Source organism: Corythoichthys intestinalis, chromosome 1 (genome assembly GCF_030265065.1).
Source record: "Corythoichthys intestinalis isolate RoL2023-P3 chromosome 1, ASM3026506v1, whole genome shotgun sequence".
Taxonomy (NCBI): domain Eukaryota; kingdom Metazoa; phylum Chordata; class Actinopteri; order Syngnathiformes; family Syngnathidae; genus Corythoichthys; species Corythoichthys intestinalis.
The window spans coordinates 46,969,751-46,984,527 of record NC_080395.1 but is presented as its reverse complement, the minus strand read 5'-3'; the positions used below and the strand labels follow the sequence as shown (position 1 = coordinate 46,984,527).

The following is a 14,777-nucleotide window of genomic DNA, read 5'->3' as shown; positions in this document are numbered from 1 at the left end:
AATGACCGATGATGATAAATAGAATCCACCTGTGTGTAATCAAGTCTCCGTATAAATGCACCTGCTCTGTGATAGTCTCAGGGTTCTGTTTAAAGTGCAGAGAGCATTATGAAAACCAAGGAACGCACCAGGCATTTATCCAATAAATGTTGTTCCACTTCACGATTGTGTCCCACTTGTTGTTGATTCTTGACAAAAAAATTACATTTCATATCTTTATGTTTGAAGCCTGAAATGTGGCGAAAGGTTGCAAGATTCAAGGGGGCCGAATACTTTTGCAAGGCACTGTATGAAATTTACTGGCAGCAAATTTGTCAAAAATGTCATCGTATTAGATCGATCAAAGGCCATTAGTGGAACCACAGCAGGCACTGTATTATTGGCAAATATTCTATCGTTGTCCAAAGAATCTATATTGTATCGTCATTAGATTGGTGATTTACAACCCTGATTCATTGCTTGATTGTGAAATTTGGCCCAGAATTGGCATTAAATTTGGTTCTAAGTGGGTGTTAAAATTCAGTGGTTAAAACTTGCAAAAACCCTGTTATAAAGCAAAATAATACAATTTTTAATAATAAGCCTCTTAAAATGTTTTTACTTCACTTGACACATTTTTATTTCATTAAGATTTATGTAATTTGGGGGCGTTTCCTAGAGTGATGAACTGGAAAAGTGTGGGAGCTTCATCGATATGTGTTTTTTCACGGTATATCATCTACTGTACTTAATCCAAAGAATATGAAGTCTTGTCAACTTTGGGATCAGTCACTGGCAACCCTCAATGTTGAAATGAATTGGACGTCTATCACCGTCAATGGCAAGTAAAAGAGTTAGATTGCGCACTTAGAGGTGTATTTTTAGACGCCACCACTGACAGTTGTTGTATAATTTCTGTATGTGCAAAGTGTATTTGAATACCTAAAAGAGTGTCTGTATTGTTTGGGCAGCCTGGCAACGGCTGGTGGTGGAAAAGTCAACATTTGCGTAGTCGATTCTGCTCTGTCCCGCACAGACCGACAAGGCCCTTTGGCAAAAATAGGATGGGAGAGTAGACATTCTGGATTCACATAGTAGATATCAAGTGTGGCAACAGGTACACCTGTAATGTATTTATTTTGTGACCAAAACATTAGAAACAGCTCTCAGTATGAGACAGATGTGTCATCTGCATTGTACAGTACATTGTTAAATAGCTCTCAGAACGGAGAATTTGTATAGGTGTACCCCAACAAAGTGGCCAATAAGAGCACAGTACTGTTTTTTGGCACGGCCACCACCAGTTTATCCCTACTCATTCCTATCATATTGCACTATTTTTTCCACTTCCCTGCTTAAACCATTTATCATTAAATAGAGGAAACACTAAATCTATGTTTTTTTTTTAAGTTTCTTTTTTGTCCCACCAGGCGCAGCTGCGCCTTTAGTCCTGTTTTCACAGTCTCTTACAGTCAGTCATACTTTGAGAGGAGGCGGAGGAGATCTCTGTCCGTTTTGATGGGGGACTGGTGCCGCTTTCTTCACCGAGGTCTTGCGCTGGGACTTGAGCGGGATCAGAGGCTGTGAGCGCGGTTTCACGCCAGTCTGTGGGCATCATAATCAGATTACATAACACAACTGTCAATCACATTCATTAATATAAAAAAATGAGCACAGGCATGTGTTTGCAGCTTCGGTGAAAGGTTACTTTGCCACCATCTAGTGGTGAAAACAATACTCACCAATATGGGTATGAATTGGGTCTTTTTTCCTGGGAGTCATGTTAAGTCTCACAAAACACAATAAACACAATACACAATAAAATTATTAGATTTCAACGTGTTCCCAAAGATTACGTGTCTGGTATGTTGTACATGTTACAATGTACACTTGATCATTGTACAAACACAGATGTTCAGGTATTTTTTGACAACCTAAATTGCCCTTAACCCATTCACTGCCATTGACGATGATAGACGTCCAATCCATTTCAAATGGAATGGACGTCTGTCGGTGTCAGTTGCAGCCAAGAACTTATGGAGGGGGTGTGGGTGTCAGTGTGATTAATTTCATCCAAAACAACAACAAATGTGTATAAATTGTTACAGTTAAGTGGGTTTTTGGTTAAAATAACCTCAAAAACATGGATTTCATTTATTTTTACATATTCATTTTTAAATAAATAATTTATTTATTCTGATTTATTTTTAAAAGAAAATGATATATAATTAACTAGAAAGGTATTGGTGGAAAGAAAACACCTTTATCATGTACATCCCAAGACAGGGAGTCTAATAAATTGAAAATATACAGAATTTTACCTTCTGATGTGTATATAGTGGAGGAAAATGTAAATACAGCCTGCATTTTCAGGAAGTGACCCCTCGTGTCATATAATAATTTATAACATACCTGTATATGTCATAATATTTTATCAATGCTGGTTCTATTACAGCCAATCAAATGTGAGCATCCCAGACTGTCCGCCCTCCTTTGTGACATGGTTAACACCCATTAACACATGAAACTGTGCTTGAGTCTTTCAGTGTGTATGTATGTGGGAATAACTCACGACACAAAATGGCTGTACTCATAAACACTTATTATTTTTAGTTTAAACAGTATTTTTGCCATTAACTGAGGGCTAGGAAGTTTGTCATTACCATACTTAAATACTTTGAGCAACCATCTTTCTTATGAACGTCATTTATATTAGCTATTGTCTTTCCCTTTAATTGTGAGCCAAAAAATACATTCAAAGGCATTCATATCTTTAGAGATGTCAAATGTCAAACTCACTATACACAAAGTAGGATGAAATAAACTATCTAATCAAGCAAACGCTAAATAATGCAGCGTTGATGTGATCTGAAAAAGACAAAAAAGTAGAGATTTGACCAAAAATTCGGCACCGAAAACTATCGGACGAAAATAGCTCAAAATGTTTTCGGTTTTGAAGACCGAAAGTTGACCAATTCCTTTTTCCGCGACTTCCACACCCCCAGCTTCCAGTCGCCATTTAATCCGTCTGGGAGCGACTTCACTCGGCTTCGTCGCTGCTAGGACTCGACCCACTCGCCTGGCTCTCAATCGATTCCACTTGTTGCACAGCGAGTCGTATTTCAAGGAGTAGGAGAGATTAGAATAGCCTTGTAAAAAGCTTTAGTTTTGCCGAGGACGCAATAGTTTTTTGTTGTAGTTGTGAATTACAGTTCCACAGTAACGTACACCCAGATCTCATTTAGCTTACTAATTGGAGGCGTGAGACCTATTTTTCAAGTGTCCCAGACTTCCAGGAAAGCGCATTTATCAAGGTTTCATCGGCCGTGACGTGTGTGTCACCGACCACCGAAGAGAATGCTATAACAATGCCAGCACATCTGGGATATGACGCGTTCAGAGTTTGCCACAAAACACCCAATGCTGCCAGGAACACACCCTCCCACGGGGTTTTGGAATCGGCACATTTCCAACTAAATTTATTGGTTGTAGAACCAATGCCAAGGCAAAGGGCATTAATCAGAAGATAATGAAATAAAATCAGTGAAATCATGATGAATATAAATAAATAAATAAATAAAGTGGAAGTAGTCAACATACTTGTGGTGTGGTGGGTTGTACCGGAGCCCCAGAAGTGATTTTGCCTTTGTCCTGTTGTTGGTCGTTGTCATCTTTAGTCTGAAGTTAAGCAAAAACATGAATCAAAAACAACAAAATGGCAATCAATAATTCCACAGTACAAATAAAGCACTTATATAGCTGTGTAACTTTTATCAAGAGGTGTTTCATGTTCTATTAATATTGTTGTTGTGGTGTCAAGGTCAAAACATTTTCATTTAAAAAATCCTGTTTCACGTTTATCGGATTGATCCAATTTCGGCACTCCGCAAACTGTTGTGAAAATGAGTTTAGTTTAGTGTATAATCCTGCGCGCAGACGAATGCACGCTTTAAATACAGCCGCATAAAGTTTGTCCTCTCGTGTAGTTTTTCCACTTTGAAAGGAAATTTTCGTTTTATCTGCTTATGTACCTGTCGCCAGCCGGAAAGTGACAAATTATGTTTACGAATAGGAACTGCTAAGCACAGGGTCCTTTATCATCAGAATGTAAAATGTGTACGCTGCCGACTAAAACGCAAATCCCTTTTTAATAGAAATTTGATATCATGTTTACATGAGGGCAATACAGATCCTCAGTAAAGAAATGAATAAATGCAAAGTACCGCTTGGTTGGACGTGGACGGTGCGCAGTAAGAGTCGCAGAGCTCGTCGTGGTTCAAGCCGTTGCTTTTGACTTCTGGCGACGCTGACAAATACTCGCAGGAAACATGGGAAGGGTCCTCGGGGAAGCCTGAATCCTGCGTACCTGTCATCGACGCATGATAACACGGCCTTGAAACTCTTTGCTTTGTTTAGGATAACTTTCCCAATGTGTGTTAAGTGTCTTTCATTGTTTTCTTTTCTATAATGAGAGAGTTACCCTCCTATTTTCACTCTGCGAACAAAAAAATATTAATTTTTTAGTAGGACTGGGCAACGATTAAAATATTGCTAAAATATTCAATCACAATTAGTAGCATGACATTTTTGCGATTCATTGTATTGTCTCACAAATCATTAATGAATTCAAAAGTTATAAGGAGTAGTAACAGCAGTGTTTCAGCTGTTTGACACGGAGAATGGAAGTTTAAGTGTCCGGTTGGTCTGAACAGTTTTAATGTTTGTTGTTTGCTGTTTAATGTAATGGGCTTGCAGTACAGCCCATCCATCCAGCAGAGGAGCCAACGTCACCCCCCGGGATCCAGGGTGGTCCCCCGGGCCACCCGCGCTCCCATCAACCGGCCCTCAGGGATGGGAAGAGGGGACGCACCACCAAACCTACGCCTGATTCACTACACGCTCTGGCAAACATAACAAGACAGCGATAATGGTGACGAGCCAGGGAATTTCAAAGGTAGCGTTCTCAAACTTGAATTATTTTCAATATTTAATATTGTTATTTCACAGGATATTTATGGATAGTGTCTGCTTATTGTGCAGTAGGCCAAACATACAGATTCAGAGATTTGCACTGGTTAATGGTCAGTTTACATGTGTGTTTTCTTAACAGACTGTAATATACAGTGCCTTGCAAAAGTATTCGGCCCCCTTGAATCTTGCAACCTTTCGCCACATTTCAGGCTTCAAACATAAAGATATGAAATTTAATTTTTTTGTCAAGAATCAACAACAAGTGGGACACAATCGTGAAGTGGAACAACATTTATTGGATTATTTAAACTTTTTTAACAAATAAAAAACTGAAAAGTGGGGCGTGCAATATTATTCGGCCCCTTTACTTTCAGTGCAGCAAACTCACTCCAGAAGTTCAGTGAGGATCTCTGAATGATCCAATGTTGTCCTAAATGACCGATGATGATAAATAGAATCCACCTGTGTGTAGTCAAGTCTCCGTATAAATGCACCTGCTCTGTGATAGTCTCAGGGTTCTGTTTAAAGTGCAGAGAGCATTATGAAAACCAAGGAACACACCAGGCAGGTCCGAGATACTGTTGTGGAGAAGTTTAAAGCTGGATTTGGATACAAAAAGATTTCCCAAGCTTTAAACATCTCAAGGAGCACTGTGCAAGCCATCATATTGAAATGGAAGGAGCATCAGACCACTGCAAATCTACCAAGACCCGGCCGTCCTTCCAAACTTTCTTCTCAAACAAGGAGAAAACTGATCAGAGATGCAGCCAAGAGGCCCATGATCACTCTGGATGAACTGCAGAGATCTACAGCTGAGGTGGGAGAGTCTGTCCATAGGACAACAATCAGTCGTACACTGCACAAATCTGGCCTTTATGGAAGAGTGGCAAGAAGAAAATAGCCATTTCTCAAAGATATCCATAAAAAGTCTCGTTTAAAGTTTGCCACAAGCCACCTGGGAGACACACCAAACATGTGGAAGAAGGTGCTCTGGTCAGATGAAACCAAATTTGAACTTTTTGGCCACAATGCAAAACGATATGTTTGGCGTAAAAGCAACACAGCTCATCACCCTGAACACACCATCCCCACTGTCAAACATGGTGGTGGCAGCATCATGGTTTGGGCCTGCTTTTCTTCAGCAGGGACAGGGAAGATGGTTAAAATTGACGGGAAGATGGATGCAGCCAAATACAGGAACATTCTGGAAGAAAACCTGTTGGTATCTGCACAAGACCTGAGACTGGGACGGAGATTTTTCTTCCAACAGGACAATGATCCAAAACATAAAGCCAAATCTACAATGGAATGGTTCAAAAATAAACGTATCCAGGTGTTAGAATGGCCAAGTCAAAGTCCAGACCTGAATCCAACCGAGAATCTGTGGAAAGAGCTGAAGACTGCTGTTCACAAACACTCTCCATCCAACCTCACTGAGCTCGAGCTGTTTTGCAAGGAAGAATGGGCAAGAATGTCAGTCTCTCGATGTGCAAAACTGATAGAAACATACCCCAAGCGACTTGCAGCTGTAATTGGAGCAAAAGGTAAGTATTAACGCAAGGGGGCCGAATAATATTGCACGCCCCACTTTTCAGTTTTTTATTTGTTAAAAATGTTTACATTATCCAATAAATTTTGTTCCACTTCACGATTGTGTCCCACTTGTTGTTGATTCTTGACAAACCATTAAAATTTTATATCTTTATGTTTGAAGCCTGAAATGTGGCGAAAGGTTGCAAGGTTCAAAGGGGCCGAATACATTTGCAAGGCACTGTATTTGATCCAAATAAATACCAACTGTTCTAAAATAATGTATTTAGTGTTTTTATTCTTCAGTCAGTTAATATAAACATCTCTGACGTGAAAGATGTGATAGAATATATAATGTATTAACGTGTAAAACATGAAAAGTAACGGGGAAAAAAAACATCAGTTACTTTGCTGGGTAACTAATTACTCTTACATTGAGGTGACTGAGTTACTAACTCATTCACTTTTAGGGAGAAGGAATTTGTAAATATAACTACTTTTTAAAATAAGATTAAAAACACTGAGTAACAGTCATACCTAAATCTCCTAGTATTTTTCAGCAGCAGGGGCAGAAATTAAATTAAGCAAATACATATTAAATGTATATTTGTATATATTATACAGTGGTCTCAACCTTTTGGAATTTCTCACATGTATGCATAAAATCACCATCAAATGTGATCTGATCTTTGTCAAAATCAAACAGATGAAAAAACAGTGTGTGATTTAACCAAAACCACCCAAACATTTCAAGGTTTTCATAGAACACCCCCCCCACACACACACCTTAGCTGCAGATCTGTCTGGCACATCGATCGGACTAATCTTGGCCTATTCTTCTCTACAAAACTGCTGTAGTTCAGTCAGATTCATGCGGTGTCTAGGATGAATCGCTGTCTTGAGGTCATGCCACAGCATCTCAATGGGGTTCAAGTCCGGACTTTGACTTGGCCACTCGAGAAAGTGTATTTTGTACTCCTGAAACTATTCTTGAGTTGATTTACTTCTGTGTTTTGGATCACTGTGTTGTTGCAGCATCCATCCTCTTTTTAGCTTCAACTGTCTGACAGACGCCCTCAGGTTTTCCTGCAAAACATCCTGATAAACTTTTGAATTCATTCTTCCATTAATGATTGCAAGTTGTCCAGGCCCTGAGGCAGCAAAACAGCCCCAAATCATGATGCTCCCTCCACTATGATTCACGGTGGGGATGAAGTGTTGATGTTGGTGAGCTGTTCCATTTTTCCTCCATATATGACGTCGTGTGTTACTCCCAAACAATTCAACTTTGGTTTCACCCGTCCACAAAATATTTTGCCAAACTTTCTGTGGAGTGTCCAAGTGCCTTTTTGCAAACATTAAATGAGCAACAATGTTTTTTTTAGACAGCAGTGGCTTCCTACGTGGAGTCCTCCCATAAACACCATTCTTGGTCATAGTTTTAGATACAGAGACATTGGACTGTGCCACTGATTTCTGTAAGTCTTTAACAGACACTCAAGGGTTATTTTTTACCTCTCTGAGTATTCTGCGCTGAACTGTCGGCGTCATCTTTGGTGGACGCCCAAGCTGTAGACAACTTCTCTGACTGTCGTTTGATGAACATCCAGACTTTTAGAGATGGTTTTGTATCCTTTCCCAGCTTTATAAAAATCAAAAATCCTTGATCGCAGGTCTTCAGAGAGCTCTTTTGACCGAGCCATGTTGCACATCAGACAATGCTTCTCATCAAGACAATTCTTAACTGGTATGTGTTGTATAGTGGGCTGGCAGCTTTAAACCACTCATCAGTGATTGGGCACACACCTGACTTAAAATGTTTGGTAAAAATTGGTTTCAATTGCTCTTAAGTCTCCTTAGGCAGAGAGTTCACTTACTTATTTTCCCCCTTCTGTCATTGTTTGCATGCTATCCTCATTAAAATATGAAAAACTATAAATGTTTGGGTGGTTAGAGTTAAAGCAGACTCTGTTTTTACATCTGTGTGATTTTGACAAAGATCAGATCACATTTGATGGTGATTTTATGCATAAATGTGAGAAACTCCAAAAGGTTCAGATACATTTTCATACCACTGTTAATATATACATGTAAATTTTATTATGCAATATAAATATTATTGATATGATGTACAAAGTATATCTGTAGTTTTGAAACATTATTTTTGAGCTCATGCCCTTTGTGCTGTCCTTTTTCTCATCTCCTGCTTTCCTCCCAGTCCTTCCTTGTTGACCTGCAGCAGGCCAACAACCCCCATGCAGGCCAAACTCCCTTCGTTTGGACTCAAAACCAGGACTAATTCCTTGCAAAAAAATCCCTCTAAACTGCCTTCTGCTTTCAGGTCAATCAAAAGAGAGTGGTTCGTCAAAACCATAATAACGCCACCACTCTAATGGACAGCACTCTGAATAAATGCTGGGTTCTGCTTTGTATTGAGGCATTACAGTCTCAATTGAACCTGTTCAGAATGCAGACAAAAAGCCTCACTGTTTTTCTGGTGGCACTGATGTTAATACGTGATTAAAATACTTAACTGTGCTTGCCGAGACTTACTTTTTACTTATTTTAGCGGTTGATTACAAAATTCAATTGGGGGTGGGGAAACAAAACAGGTCATAAATGAGTTTGTATTCAGTCATGACCAGAATAATTTGTGATTATGTGATTGTGATAGAAGATAATGAGAATAGTCCTACTGGCCAAGTATGTTGGCAATACACATGGTATTCATTTCTTGGTTTCAACCTGCCCAAAAAATATAATAAACAGACTCACATGTCACTGTGAGGCACCCCAAATTCTTACATTGGAATAGAGAAAAAAGGTTGGAAAAGGGGAAAAATTAGTCCTAACTATTCTTCTATGGGTGGGGAAGCACAGTGTGATTTGAATTAGATTGGTCTTACTTTTCTCCTGTCGGTGGAAGTTGTGCATCATTTCCAGTGCGTTGAGAGGCAATGCAGGCGTGCTGGTATCACCCTGTTAAACAGAGCCACCCGTAAGCGCTCCTCATGGCTTTTATGTGGGTGCTTTGTGAATGTGGTGAGAAGGCTCAGGTGTCTTACTGTAATCCACGGGTTGTCCCGTAACTGATTAGCTGACATGCGGTAAGCGGGGTTCTCTTTTAGGAGGCACGTCACTACCGTTTTGGCTGTTGACAAAGTCAAGTCATTCGAGGCATGTCAAGCATTTTTTTCTGTGACGCAAATGCTTTCCTCTTACTGGAAGCCTGGTGCATTACATTTAACTTGTGGGTGTTTAGAAAAGGCAATGTGATATAAACTGTCACCTGCATCACTGACGGTGTCCCAGATGGGTGAAGAAAATTGAACTCCTATTGTTCTAATCTCCTTAAGTCGGTTTTCTTTTGATTTGGACACAAACGGAGGCTCCCCACACAGCCTGTTGGAGGATGCAGAAGGAAATTATGTATTCATAGTCTATGTTAGAACAAACTGTGTGTATGCGAGTTACAGTAAAGCCTATAATTTTTAAAACTCAGGCCAAATGTGATAAACTACATTTTTAACCTTAACCCTTGAGGGCAAGAGACTTTTTGTTAATTTTAGGGCTGTCAAACAATTAAAATTTTTAATCGAGTTAATCACAGCTTAAAAATTAATCGTAATTAATCGCAATTCAAACCATCTCTAAAATATGCCACATTTTTCTGTAATTATTGTTGGAATGGAAAGATAAGGCACAAGACGGACATATACATTCAACATACTGTACATAAGTACTGTACTTGTTTATTATACCAATAAATCCACAAGATGGCATTATTATTAACATTCTTTCTGTGAAAGGGATCCATGGAAAGAAAGACTTGTAATTCTTAAAAGATAAATGTGAGTACAAGTTATAGTAATTTTATATTAAAACCCCTCTGTATGTTTTTGTTTTAATAAAATTTGTAAAATTTTCAGTCAAAAAATAAATAGCTCGCCATTGTGGAAGTTAGTGATTGAAAGACACCACAAGGTGTCAAAGGCGAGTTTTAAATTAATTAGAGATCTAGCCAAGTTTTTCTCGTGCGTTTTGCCCTTCGACTGACGCTGTAGCCTCCGGGTTCATTGTACCTTACGTTCATTTGAGTGTTGACTTCACAATGTACGAGACCTCTGATAGTTTGTATATTGTGACTAAATATTGCCATCTAGTGTATTTGTTGAGCTAAACGAAATGTTTGAATAGAGTTTGACAGAAGTCTGAGTTTTATTTTGCATAGCTATTTTGATTGGGAATGCCAGTTCTCTTTGCATTGAGCGCTTTTCTTTTTGTTAACATTTTTTTTTTGATAGGAATATTATTTTTGTTGTGCTTTCAGTAAACGATACTGTAGCGGCTTAACTGTTCCGCCCAAATGCATGATGGGAAGTTGGGCAACCATGACTGTCAGTGGTGGCTGCAAATGGTATATCTTCTCTGCGTTGTAGTCAATACAGGGGGTTAAGAAAAAGATCTCCTGTCATTCTTCCCCGTTCCCACAATAGTTATAATTGTTGTAGAAGAGACGCCAAAGCTTATGCCAATAAGTAACACGGCCCCAATGAATGTCCACTCCTCTGCCTCTTAGCTCTCAAATGGCGCCATTGTAGTCTGTATGCGAGGATACATGAGTGGGTCGTAAAGCGCGTGCATTAAATGAGTGAAATATTTTAACGTGATTAATTTAAAAAATTAATTACCGCCAGTTAACGACATAAATTTGACAGCCCTAGTTAATTTAGAAAAAAAAACGTAACCCCATAAAGACCTGGCATCCACATACGAGGACATCACATTATGGGTCATGTAGGCCACAATATTGACATTTGGCATAGCGGTGTGACCTTCATGACCCAAAAGGTAATGATCGCATATGTGGACGCTAGGTCTAAATTATAATTATATATACACATATACGGTGGTACCTCTAAATACAAAGTTAATTCTTTTTAGGACCTTGTTTGTAAGTCGAAATGATCGTATGTCAAGCAGGATTTTCCCATAAGAATACATGATAATTCCTTCCACACCCCGAAAACCCACTAAATCCTTAATAAATACTGGTGGTATTATTGCAAATAGCAATTATACAGAGTAAAAGAAATAAATTATGGATAAAAATCTGAATAATAATATAGTAGTAATAATAATAATAGTACCTATAATAACATAACCAATAGGGTTCTAATGTGGCGGATGTGTTTTGCGTGGTGTACCTAAACGCAGCGCGTGGCTGACATGAGAGAGCGAGAGAGGAATTTTTACTTTCGCTTTTCATGTTCAGCTGCGGCAGACAGCAGGCATGTTGTGTTGCACAAGTTCTGAAATAAATGATTAAAAACATGACGAAGCTGGGTTATTTTTTAGGCGATGTTTCAATAATAATAACTGACACCTTAAGCTATAAAGACTGACGAACGGAGGTCGGAGGAGGACCGTCGTGATCGTAGACATTCTACGGCCGTATTCATTTCCGCCTTCATTTCATTTCAACTTTTCCCCTTTTTCACCACCTGCACTAATATTCATGGAACCCATGTTGATTTCTCTCACCAGAAAATCCGCCGTGCATCCGTCTTGCAGGTAAACACAGAAATTACAGTGCTGTTATAAATCGTCATATTTCGAGCATGTCGTCGGATGTAGAAACAAATGGCGAGTCAAATTTTACGTTGAATGTGGAAAAGATCGTGTGTCGGAGCAAACGTATGTCAAGGTACCACTGTGTATGTTTATACAGTAAAATAATTTTTTTTTTGTTTTTGTTTTTTAAGAATAAGTAAAATTATAAATTAATGACATTTTAATAATATAACACCCTAAAGTAGATTTGTTTTTCATAGTATTTAACTCGTCTGTCAATGGGAGGCATCAAATTCATTTAAACTGGAAGGACTGGCTGTGAATGCTCATGTTTCAGTATCATTGATGACGTTAGACATCTGCCAGCCAAACTCTCACAGTTAAAATGGATTGGACGTCTAATGCCATCAGTCAATGGCAGACAATAATTTAAATGAGTTAAATTCCAATTGTGGTGTGTTAAATTTAGAAATATTTTCACTTAACAGGAATTTGAACTCAAACTTAACTTTCAGTGTATACTTACAAAATATACATAATGACGCCTACGCTCCACATATCACACCAGTGTGTGTAACCACGTTGGCTCATCATTTCAGGAGCTATAATTAGGAACATGGAATGATTTTTAAAATGACAAGATCACATTTACAACCCCAGCTAATTAAGTCCCAGCTTCAGGCCCCCCAGCGGGGGAATCAAAGAGGGCCGACAGCAGGCGCCCACACTGCGCATGGTACCACGCTTGCAATCATCATCACTATGAGACGATACTGCTGTCATACCCATATAGATTGGAGTCCCGCAAACGTCCGACAGAATGCTTTCACTGCCGACACCATATGTCTTCACTGATAAACCAAAGTCTGCAACCTGGTTGGAGGAAAGAAAATCACATCATCTCATTGTTCAATAAGGATTTAAAATATCATTCAAATAAGGTATAGTTAACCATTTATATGGCACTAGTGTACAATCACAATTCCAATGAATGTGGGACGTTATGAACCCTGATTTGCCTCCAATGGGTTGACAGCGCCTTGCATGGCAGCAGCCCCATTAGTGTGTGAATGTGTGCGCGAACGGGTAAATGTGTGCTAATGTAAAGCACTTTGGGCATGGTAAACATGCAGATAAATGCGCTATATAAGTACAGTCCATTTACCAATACAGAAATTAATTGCACCGTGCAATACGTAAACACAAAGGAAGTACGCCGTACACACACGCTGTCAATTTGGCCACAAAACTTAGCGGCAACTTAGCACTTTCCACTCAATCCGATTTACCACACATCCCAAAGATGCCAAACAAACACGTCACTTCATGGCATAAATGTGCAACACAAATAAGATGTAAACAATGCTTGCCACTTTGGAGCGATGACTACGTGCCATTGTAATGGCAAAGCTACGGAACAGCAGCGCGTGTAGCAGCTCCACCTTATCGCTGGAACCCTCCAGAATGAAGGAAAATTCCTCACGTTCATTAATGGACGCACACAGATGAACATTCCCTCACATATCTCAACAGCTGGCTGCACTCGGCTCGAATGTGCACTCGCGCTGGCACACGCCTTGCCCAATCCCAAAAAATTTTGCGCGTGTGACTCGAGACCAAAACAGGAAGTCACTGTGAGCAGTTACCATGGAAAAGAACACGTAATGGGAACCTTTCAAACATTTTCTATTTAAAATGCTCTTCGTACATGACTACAATATTCTTCATTCTACATACATTATGAGGCAATAACAAAATAGTAACGCACAGACACTAAGGAAACTAACTTTAATCAGATTACTAGTTTGGAAAAATGAATGCATAAGATTACTCGTTACTGAAAGAAAGTAATCAGATTACAGTAGTGACAACACTGTTTATGATAAAACAGCGATTTGCAAATCATGTTCAACCTATATTTGATTGAATACACTACAAAGACGAGTTTAATGTTTAATCTGGTACACTTTATTGTTTTTAGCAAATAATCATTAATTAATGTTATGGCGGCAACACATTCAGAAAAGGCTGGAACAGGGTGATGTTTACCACAGTGTTATCTCACCTTTTCGTTTCACAACATTCAATAAAACATTTGGGAATTGGGAACACTAATTGTTTTAGCTTTGTAAGTGGAATTCTTTCCCATTCTGGCTTGATGTACTGCTTTAGCTGGTCAAACGTCAGGGGTCTCTGTTGTATTTTACACTTCATATTGCACCACGCATTTTCAAAGGGAGACAGGCCTTGACTGTCAAAATATATGTAAAGTTAAAATGGCATCATTCGGACAAAGCATGTGGGCTGTGCGATCCACCGAAAAAGCAGAGAGGAAAAAAAATACAAATATTATATTGAGAAATACAGCATTTATTATTAATTTTAAAAATATATATGGCGGAAAACACTCAGGTGACTTGAAGTTCCGCTCTTAGACCCGCAATTTGGCCCAATTTCAAAACTGTCCGATATGCATGTGTGATGCATCATTGGAAAGCTTAAAATCTCAATTTTCTGGGGGAAGAACATTTTTTAACAGCAGAGCATTAAAAAAAAAAAATGTAAACAGCGAAACCCTATCTGGAGATGAGAGCACGCGAGAGCAGAATTAAAGACGCCATGACATTAGCGAGATATTATCGCGTACTTACCTTGTTTCGATCTTAAAAACTCCATGTAGCATGTATCACTGAGTGTCAAGACACAGCTGTGAATGGCTGGGT

At 39.0% G+C, this 14,777-nt stretch overlaps 1 protein-coding gene across 1 annotated transcript in view; it reads right to left on the bottom strand.

The window, feature by feature from the left end:
• Positions 1-255: 255 nt before the first annotated feature.
• Positions 256-14,777, bottom strand: part of stk33 (serine/threonine kinase 33) — a 34,462-nt gene continuing 19,940 nt past the window's right edge. The window contains exons 7-14 of the mRNA XM_057835626.1: positions 12,840-12,927; positions 12,581-12,656; positions 9,770-9,882; positions 9,546-9,631; positions 9,387-9,459; positions 4,203-4,345; positions 3,580-3,657; positions 256-1,584 (exon numbers count right to left, since the gene is read on the bottom strand). Coding sequence (XP_057691609.1) covers positions 1,456-1,584; positions 3,580-3,657; positions 4,203-4,345; positions 9,387-9,459; positions 9,546-9,631; positions 9,770-9,882; positions 12,581-12,656; positions 12,840-12,927 — 786 coding nt within the window. The 3' untranslated portion in view covers positions 256-1,455. The remainder of the gene's footprint in view (positions 1,585-3,579; positions 3,658-4,202; positions 4,346-9,386; positions 9,460-9,545; positions 9,632-9,769; positions 9,883-12,580; positions 12,657-12,839; positions 12,928-14,777) is intronic.